General features: G+C 38.6%; 1 protein-coding gene across 1 annotated transcript in view; it reads left to right on the top strand.

Moving 5' to 3' along the window:
- The first annotated feature begins 2,551 nt into the window (after positions 1-2,551).
- Positions 2,552-10,284, top strand: part of LOC126194866 (succinate dehydrogenase [ubiquinone] iron-sulfur subunit, mitochondrial) — a 29,198-nt gene continuing 21,465 nt past the window's right edge. The window contains exons 1-3 of the mRNA XM_049933211.1: positions 2,552-2,706; positions 3,765-3,931; positions 5,331-5,474. Of these exons, the coding sequence (XP_049789168.1) occupies positions 2,656-2,706; positions 3,765-3,931; positions 5,331-5,474 (362 nt within the window). The 5' untranslated portion in view covers positions 2,552-2,655. The remainder of the gene's footprint in view (positions 2,707-3,764; positions 3,932-5,330; positions 5,475-10,284) is intronic.

Below are 10,284 nucleotides of genomic sequence, written 5' to 3'. Positions count from 1 at the left end.
TAACTTCTTGTTTTTATGTGACAGACAGCACAATAGGGAGTCAAACTTTCTTATGAATAGCTCCCAGTCTCCTAATGGGGACCTGTACAGTGTTGCTAATATCAATACTACATTATCTAGCTCAAGTTCACATGCACAAACCTCAAAGTGCTGATCAACACAAAATTTGCTTACTTCTACAGTTTTGCATTTGTACTCTTGTTTTATGAAAATGGTAGCTTCTCCTTTATCCATCCTAGGTCTACAAGTGTAAGATGCTTAATTATACCCATTTATACTGACACTATACATGCCCACAGTTACATGGTGTTCAGACAGACAGAGTATATCAATCTCATTCTTATTTTAGATATCATCTGAACACACTAATAGCTCACCTGTAATTTTTGCCCCTGATATTTTGATGAAGTAATTTGATACACCTCTTTGTTTTATCCCTATTTACTGTACATGAGGTTTCCTTTATTCTATTGATCTTGATTGTCATCTGTCTGGTCTTTGTCTTTATCCTAAAAATCCTGCCTACCTGGACCCATTAACCACAGGGATCACCCCTTGTGTGAGTGTGGACCCCGTAGTTTCTGCTAATAGAGAACATGACTTATTTTTCCATATCCTATTCAGGTGCAGGGCATGTGCAGTGTATCCACACCTACCAATAGCATTTACTGGAACAACACTTATGTGAGATTTCGCTGGTGTCTGGAGCATCTTGTTCAGCTCAGTGTTAACATGCCTTATGGCAGTGTTTACCCAGCGATGATCATGGTGCTGAAAGACCTCCACAAACCCCACATCTGTGTGTTCAGTTTCTGCTCCTATTTTATCCAGGTCACTCCTAATACTGTATCTTTGATTCGTTGATACATGTCTAAAATTTTATGTCGTTAATATATTGCATCCGGTGCTTCAAAATGCTGCACAATCATGCGAACACAACTATCAGTACCTGTAGTTCGTTATTTTCAATTCAAAAGAACTAATGTTTTTTTCCGAAAAAGCCCTAGTATAGGCCCGTCCACACGCAACGATCTGTCTGCGCAAATGTCTGCGCACATCACATCTGCGCAGACAGATCGTTGCGTGTGGACAGAAGATTTGCACCAACCTGAGGTGTGTGCAAACCTGGAAGTTGGAGTTGGAGGTTTGAGCGAAACCTCTCAAATCTGTGGGTTCAAACCACATCTGCGCAGACAGTTGGAGCGTGTGGACAGGAGATCGCCACAGATCTGGCGCGAAACAGCTGTTTGCTCAGTCTAGTGTTTGTATTCGTGCGCACAGGACATTAAAATGGCTGATACTCGTCAGTGTTCTCGAGAGTTTGTAAGTGAATTCATTGAAATATGTAGAAACCACCTATGTTTGTGGAAGATTAAAAGTAAAGAATATAGTGACCGAGACAAAAAGACAGCAGCATACAATGCTCTAACTAAAAATTGCGGGCAGTTGACGCCTCGGCAAACAGAGAAACGGTAATAAAAAAAAAAATCGTTGCGAACTGGCGAAATTATTTGCGGATGGGTATCGAAACTTATAATTATCTCTTAAATCTTGTAACCCCTCATATTATGAGAAAAAATACTTGTATGAGAAGGGCAATTTCTCCTCATGAACGGCTGGCGGTAACATTAAGATTCCTAGAAACAGGAAGGAGCTACAAGGATTTGGAATTTTCAACTGCAATATCGAAACAAGCGTTGAGTAAAATAATACCCAACACATGTGAAGCTATTTACGCTGTCCTGAAGGATGAGTTCATGAAGGCAAGTCAAGTAAATTAAGTCTGTCAGCGAACTGTTTACCGAAAAGAGTTATCCAAAGTTCAGAAATCTAGAAGATCTGGTGCAAGAGTAGATCAAGTATACCAGCCAACGTTATGGTATTTTGATCTACTTGGCTTTCCTAGTGATCAAGAAACGCCAAGACCAAGCAGGAGTACAATTGAAGATGAAATTGGAGTGTCAATGTGCCAGGAAATGGAACACGAGGTAATGTAAAACAAAACAGGTTCGCCCTGCAACTCTCGAAGTAAATGTACGTGAGAAAACTGCTTTCGCTTTAGCAGCCACTGTCGGCACCATTTTGACCGCTTTCTCTGTTTCCTGCGGTTGGTCTGAATGTTTTTTGCAACACAAGTTGCGAACACAGACCACAACAGAACTTCCTCCATTTCTATATTTCAAAATAACTTAATTAAATTTTTGACGTTTACGGGGAGCGTAGTCGCTTGCCACTGATATTTCTTTTCTACACCGACAGATGGCGGGCGAGTAGTAGATTGGGGTTTGTGTCGTGTGAACACACCACATTTGCAGCGATCTTTTGCATGTACAGACATCTGCGCCGATGTCTGCGCAGATAGATCGTTGCGTGTGGACCGGGCTTATGGCTGTTTGGCCCGTGACAGCACCGGGGCCGTAGTATAACTGAGCATCTGCTGCTTGGATATACCGCCTTTGCTTATGCTGTCTGATTAGCTCAGTTGTGTTGTCCGCGAGAAGAGAATGGCCAGTTTCTAGTTTAACCTGGTTTGAGTGCCTGCTATATTTATTTATTTTTTTCTGAACTGTGAAACGTTGAGTTGGCAATAGTGTGCCGAAAGACTTCGTTCACGTCAAAGTAGTATCTCTGGAAGTAATAGATTCGCGATTCGGAATGGCAGGTGAAGCGACAATTATGCGGCTATGCAGAGGAACTTTTGGGAATGTAAGTTGACCTGTCATAATTCTGATTATATGGCGTCACTCCGAGAATCGGCCTGACTAAATGACGTTAAAGACTACGCTTCTAATGCATGACTTTTTATAACAGTTAAACGATAGTATTATGTAACCCACTACTTTAAGGTGATTTGATATTTAAATGCAAACACTGAGAAATGCATTGTTAGCAGGCACTTGATTTGGCATTAGATTCATATTATCAGAAATAATTAGTAGGTTTATGATTTGGCTCATCTTATTTTAAATAACAATTACGCATAAGCAGTAACAGTTCTTCGTATTTTTGACAGAGAGAGAGAGAGAGAGAGAGAGAGAGAGAAAGAAAGAGAAAAATAATACTCTTTGGTTTACTGTATATATATATATATATGATGATATGCTGTAGCTCTAAGGTCATCAGTCACTAGTTTGCGTGTTTGATGCGAAAGACAGATGTTGGTAATAACGGGTCAAGAGGAATAGGCAATACGAGTCGTCGGAGTTGATCAGCGGTGTATTGTTAATGGCTGTTGGCGACGCCACACTTAACTGCGTATATTCACAGTATTATTGTTAGCCAGCGATTGTGGGAAAAAAAATCTGGTTGTGGTGACTGATAGCTTTGTTAGTCTCAGATCTAGGTTAGGTTGGAAGGTGACAGCACTTGTCGGTTGCGAGTTGGCGGAAAAAAAAATAAAAATCATAGTTATGGTGACATACATATCATTGCCTGAGGTTTGCACCAGGTTAGGAGAACACAGTTAGCTCCATAGCTAACCTGTTTGAAAAAATAGCCACCGATATCATGTTAGTCACCATGTTTTTTACACCATTTGTTCCTTGTTTCCTATGTCATTGGTCAGAGCCGACGAGACATATTGAATATTTCTGTTTATTCAGAATAACTTCTTGTATAGTGTGTAGAGTGATATTATCTGCTCAGTCATTAAAGAGTTGAATGTTGTTAGTTCCTAATACATGTATAATCTGCGTGTTGGCACTTAAGTTACGTAAGTAATGAAATTCGATAGAAGATGTCATAAGCCCTTTGATCTGTTGTAGGTACGGAGGCTTCATAGTGCCACAAAGCAGCAAGCAGCGGCAGCAGCTGCTGTTGCTGCAGAGACTAAGGTGCAACCAAGGATCAAAAAATTTTTAGTGTATCGATGGAATCCTGATAAGCCCACAGAAAAACCTACAATGCAAGAATATGATGTGGATCTCAACACGTAAGAACAAATTCAGCATTACCCATTGCTCTTCATTTTGAGGCACAGTGAGTTATGGGGTGTATACAATTGACGTGTCCGGAAAAATGGGCTAACAGTCAAATACAAAAACTGAAGAGATAAGTGTTGCCATCTGTTGCTGGATGAGGGAACTATAAAAATTAGCATGGTCTCGTGACTAAATATCACTTAGGGGTGAGACCAATGTCAATTTTAGTAGTTCCTGTACCTAGCAACATATTGCAACACATATCTAAGGTTTTACATTTGAGGGTTAGCCCATTTTTCCATCCATGTCTTCAGTTGGTTGTTTATAATTGGCAAGTTCAGGGACTAGAGAATTAATATATAATTTTAAATAGTAGTAATAAATAACACTCAGGATAACAGAAAATTTTATTTGAACCCCATAGTGTAATTACAGCAAATATGGTGGACCTATATTTTACTTGGCATTGGATGATGTAATGCTCCAAGAGCAGAAGTTCTATTTTTTCATTTTATTGTATGTAATGGTAGTGATGTCGAATCATAAATAAATAAATAATAGCTGAGAAAATAATTGACCACGTCTTGAGCTGCTGCAAAGTGATCACCAAGACTGACTGTAAGCAGTGGCACGAAAGATCTACTGGAGCTTGCTTATGCCAAAAGTATGATCTTCCTGTGGCAAAAAAATGACATTGACCCAACATTGACATAATCTAGAAAACATTGCCAAAAACAAAAGGGTCAAATTACTATGGGACTTTGAATGGGTCGGCTTTTGGTACACAATATACCAGACATTACAATTATGCAGAACAAGAAAGTGTGGAGCACTGATGTCACACGGGATAACAGAAATGATGAGAAACGAGTTAATTTAAAAAGATACAAGAACTTCAAAATTGAACTGTAGCTACTGTGGTGTAAACCAGTGAAAGTGCTCCCAGTGGCTGTCAGTGGTCAGTGCCAAAAGAGCTTAGAAACCACTTGAAAATCATTGGCATTAACAGTCAACTGCATTATAAAAAGTCCTTTGGGAGGTGTCAGCCTGATAAAAAAATAACAGGTCCAGCATAGTTACCTCTTTTTATTGTTCCGATAATAATAATAATAATAATAATAATAACTCAAAGTAACACATTGTTTAGTAACTTGTCATGTTTTGTGTTTATTTCACATATGCTCTGGGGAATATTAGCAATCCTTTGAAGTAAACTGAGTTGTCTAGAGATAATGATACGACAGAAGGAAATATTGACCCAGTGAATGTTTAAAGCACATTATCACAAAAATTGTAAAGCAAAATAAGAATACAAATAAATAAAACAATCCATATTTAACATTCTATTTACTAGTTCTATCGCTAAGTCATGTTTTTCATACTATGCCCTTTTTGGAATTTTAATTTCAGGTGTGGTCCGATGGTGCTGGATGGTCTAATAAAAATAAAAAATGACATTGACCCAACATTGACATTCAGGAGATCATGCCGGGAAGGCATATGTGGATCCTGTGCCATGAACATTGGAGGTGTCAACACACTGGCATGTATCAGGTGCCTAAATTGAAAATGATTTTTCTGCTTATTTGTGGTCACAGTGTATCAAGGCTTTTGCAACTAGTCATCATCTACATCTACATGACTACTCTGCAATTCACATTTAAGTGCTCGGCAGAGGGTTCGTCGAACCACAATCATACTATCTCTCTACCATTCCACTCCCGAACAGCGTGGGAAAAACGAACACCTAAACCTTTCTGTTCGAGCTCTGATTTCTCTTATTTTATTTTGATGATCATTCCTACCTATGTAGGTTGGGCTCAACAAAATATTTTCACATTCGGAAGAGAAAGTTGGTGACTGAAATTTCGTAAATAGATCTCGCTGCGACGAAAAACGTCTTTGCTGTAATGACTTCCATCCCAATTTGCGTATCATATCTGCCACACTCTCTCCCCTACTATTTGATAATACAAAACGAGCTGCCCTTTCTTGCACCCTTTCGATGTCCTCCGTCAATCCCACCTGGTAAGGATCCCACACCGCGCAGCAATATTCCAACAGAGGACGAACGAGTGTAGTGTAAGCTGTCTCTTTAGTGGACTTGTTGCATCTTCTAAGTGTCCTGCCAATGAAACGCAACTTTTGGCTCGCCTTCCCCACAAAATTATCTATGTGGTCTTTACAACTGAAGTTGTTCGTAATTTTAACACCCAGGTACTTAGTTGAATTGACAGCCTTGAGAATTGTACTATTTATCGAGTAATCAAATTCCAACGGATTTCTTTTGAAACTCGTGTGGACCACCTCACTCTTTTCGTTATTTAGCGTCAATTGCCACCTGCCACACCATACAGCAATCTTTTCTAAATTGCTTTGCAACTGATACTGGTCTTCGGATGACCTTACTAGACGGTAAATTACAGAATCATCTGCGAACAACCTAAGAGAACTGCTCAGATTGTCACCCAGGTCATTTATATAGATCAGAAACAGCAGAGGTCCCAGGATGCTTCCCTGGGGAACACCTGATATCACTTCAGTTTTACTCGATGATTTGCCGTCTATTACTACAAACTGCGACCTTCCTGACAGGAAATCACGAATCCAGTCACACAACTGAGACGATACCCCATAGGCCCGCAGCTTGATTAGAAGTCGCTTGTGAGGAACGGTGTCAAAAGCTTTCCGGAAATCTAGAAATACGGAATCAACTTGAGATCCCCTGTGGATAGCGGCCATTACTTCGTGCGAATAAAGAGCTAGCTGCATTGCACAAGAACGATGTTTTCTGAAACCATGCTGATTACGCATCAATAGATCGTTCCCTTCAAGGTGATTCATAATGTTTGAATACAATATATGCTCCAAAACACTACTGCAAACCGACGTCAATGATATAGGTCTGTAGTTCGATGGATTACTCCCAATACCCTTCTTAAACACTGGTGTGACCTGCGCAATTTTCCAATCTGTAGGTACAGATCTATTGGTGAGCGAGCGGTTGTATATGTTTGCTAAGTAGCGAGCTATTGTATCAGCGTAATCTGAAAGGAACCTAATCGGTATACAATCTGGACCTGAAGACTTGCCCGTATCAAGAGATTTGAGTTGCTTCGCAACCACTAAGGTATCTACTTCTAAGAAACTCGTGCTAGCAGCTGTTCGTGTTTCAAATTCTGGAATATTCCATTCATCTTCCCTGGTGAAGGAATTTCGGAAAACTGCGTTCACTAACTCCGCTTTAGCGGCACACTCGTCGGTAGCAGTACCATCGGCACTGCGCAGCGAAGGTAATTTCATCAGGAGGACGAAATTTTGTATAAATGTGGTGTGAAATTTCATTACGAAAGGGACTTCTAGATTGACTTATTTTACACATGATACTAATGCCTATGGCATAGACCATATCAATTCAGGCTGGCTAGGAAAAAAAAATTACCTTCATAGTGTCAGATGTTATTGAATTTAGCATATGTTACAGTAAAGGACTAAGTAAGGAACACACTTTTTTCGTTTTTTTTTTTTCCAAAAAAATTTCTGCTCCAAGATAAAGCTTTATGATTACAAAGAAATCCTCCATTTGGACTTATCTGTCAAAGTTCTTTTACTATAGCATTCTGAAATTTTTATAATTTATGAAAAACATTTTTTTTTTCAAAAATGCCAATCCATAAAACTTTGTGTGTGTGTGTGTGTGTGTTGGTTTTTTGTTCTGCAATCCCTGAAAAGGAGAGCTTCCAGCTTCCACTTTTCTAAGCTGAACATAAAGCAATTGAACTTTTTGCCATGCATAAAACCAGTTTTATAATCACATAACAGGTTCATAAAAATCAAAACCTAGCCTTATTTAACATAGCTTTAGTTTTGAAAGATGAGGAAGAGATTCATTTTTCAAGCATTTTAAATGGTTCCAAATGTATGCACAAGGTCCAAAGACTTAAAGGTTTCAATGTATACAACTTCTGTGCACTCTGCTTAGCCAGTCAATTAACTAAAAATATATTCCACTGCTTCAGCATCTTCCTTTGATATAAAGTGATGCCTTCGTGTTGAACCAATAGGAACTGGAGCACTTAAAATCTTCAAACCATTGTGAACAGGAAGTGAGCACTGATGGCATTGCTGCTGTTCTTCAACTGAAAACCTATATCCAGCAGTTGGTCAATGTGGTAGGTGAAGTTCACTACAATTTTATTTAAGTCATAACTAGTGTCTATAATCTCTGCAATCCACCAGTCAGTCACACACACACACACACACACACACACACACACACACACACGCACGCACACACACACACGCCACAAACATCCCTCTCCTCAGGTTGTGAATCTGAATATTGTCCTGCTGTCTCTGAGATGTTGACTGAACTAACAAAAATTTCTTCTTTCTTCCTCTTTAAAGTGCATGCAATATGAGTTCTCCCATTACGTTGAGTCCAACAATTTGTCTTGTCAATTTCATTCACAGGAGTAGTTTGTTTGGACCATTCTTCTTTCTTCCGCTCGCGGAATTCTTCGATTTCTTCTTTGGACAAAAGAATGAGGGCTCTGGATGTGTAAGATTTTACGACTCGCATAAAATTCTCAGCATTCTGAATCGCAGCTGTATTTGGTCTAGAAAGATTATATTTTGTAGCATGATGTTTCATTAGGCTCCTACACCATCACAAGGCCCATTCCTGTGACCAGTATCACTGTATATCCAGTCATTTGGCGCAATTGACTTACTCAATTCACAGCTGTTAAAGATTTTTAAAATGACTTGGAGCACCATCAGAAATAATGATTATCTTCTCTGTCCATTTACAGTTGAAGAATTTTGCGCATTGCTAGTAAAGCATGTGCCGAGTCATGTCCTGTGTCATCACTTATAACTACAACACTTAAGGTCTTGTTTGAAAATATGTCCCACCTGTAAAAATTGAAACCTGGTCATTACTCCAATGATACCCTTGTACTTCATGTGGGAGAATGCAAAATCACAGTAAAGCACTAAATATAGTTCTTCAGCTTGTACACACCCTTTCACTTTTGCAAAGTGTTGTTGTTGTAATTTCTTCAGATGCTTGTGTGTTACTGCTTTCATTAGCCATTTACAAAGTTCATCAATGAAACTGTCAAAGGCATCAATTTTCTTAATAGTTTATTTTCCTCCCTTAGCATGTATGTAATTTCTGCAGTTATCTGCTACGTCTTTCAGGCAAATTGTCTGTAAAGACAGTCCTCCCTTTCCAGGGAAGTCACCACATTCTTGAAACAAACGAGTCTCTCGGTTTATGCCACAGACTACTAATGACTTTACATGCCCAACCAAGGTGTTATGTCACATGCTCCAGTAAGTTCTTTGAAGTTACCACTCAAAGTTCAAAATTCACACAATACACACATAAACAGACATCTTGAGGTGGGTGTGCAACTACCCACTTAGGTCGTAGTGAATAAAATTTTGATATTCCAGTATGTGAAGTTGTATAGTTGCTCTTATAAATTGCAAAATTTTCTTTAATACTGCGAGTTCAGACCAACTTAAAAAGTGGAAGCTCTCCTTTACAGAGAATACAGTACTACATGGTACTAATCAACAGAAAAAAAATCTAACTTTTATAGATCGGCATTTTTGAAAAAAAAATTTCTGTAAATTATAAAAAAATTCAAAAGGTGACGGTAAATGGATGCTGACAGATATGTCCAAATGGAGGATACCATTGTAATCATAATGCAATTATCTTTCAAATAAAAAAAACTCTAACAAAATATCTAGAACTGTTACAGAGATACAGCATTTTAAAAGTTTTTCTGAAATTCGTATGTTCAAAATGGTGTTTGCAATGTCATCTTTGGAGGCCTGTATCTCGGGGCAGGAATTTTTTTGGAGAAAAAAAAAAGTATTTCTTACTTACTTTTGAATTTTAACGTGTTAAAATTCAATAACATCAGAGACTGTGAAGGTAACTCCCCAGCGCCCACCCCCACCCCGCCCAAAGTGATACAGGTTATGCCCTATAATCAATTGATGAACTAATTGCCTTATAGTTCACATCAGTGTGGAATCAAATGGTTACAGGCTACGCAATAATGATTTCAGAAATTTGTGCTGTTTTGAGTCATTCCTCGTTTAAGCAAGTTAATGCCCTTTACAGTAATTGCAAATAATTTTCATTCTTTCAAGAAAACTCCAAATGTGGTATTTAATTTGGCTGTATCAGCACTTTGTTGAATGGTGGCTGACATGAGTGTAACTCCTAATAAAATGAGAATACAGTTAATTATTTGAATTTATGATTGTCATTTATTTATTGTTCCTTGCGTGATTTAAGAGGCATAACTGTGTTCCTTAATGGGTAATTCTTGATAATATT

Source organism: Schistocerca nitens, chromosome 7 (genome assembly GCF_023898315.1).
Source record: "Schistocerca nitens isolate TAMUIC-IGC-003100 chromosome 7, iqSchNite1.1, whole genome shotgun sequence".
In the NCBI taxonomy this organism is placed as follows: Eukaryota; Metazoa; Arthropoda; class Insecta; order Orthoptera; family Acrididae; genus Schistocerca; species Schistocerca nitens.
The sequence above is the reverse complement of the archived record's forward strand: the minus strand, read 5'-3'. Positions and strand labels throughout refer to the sequence as shown.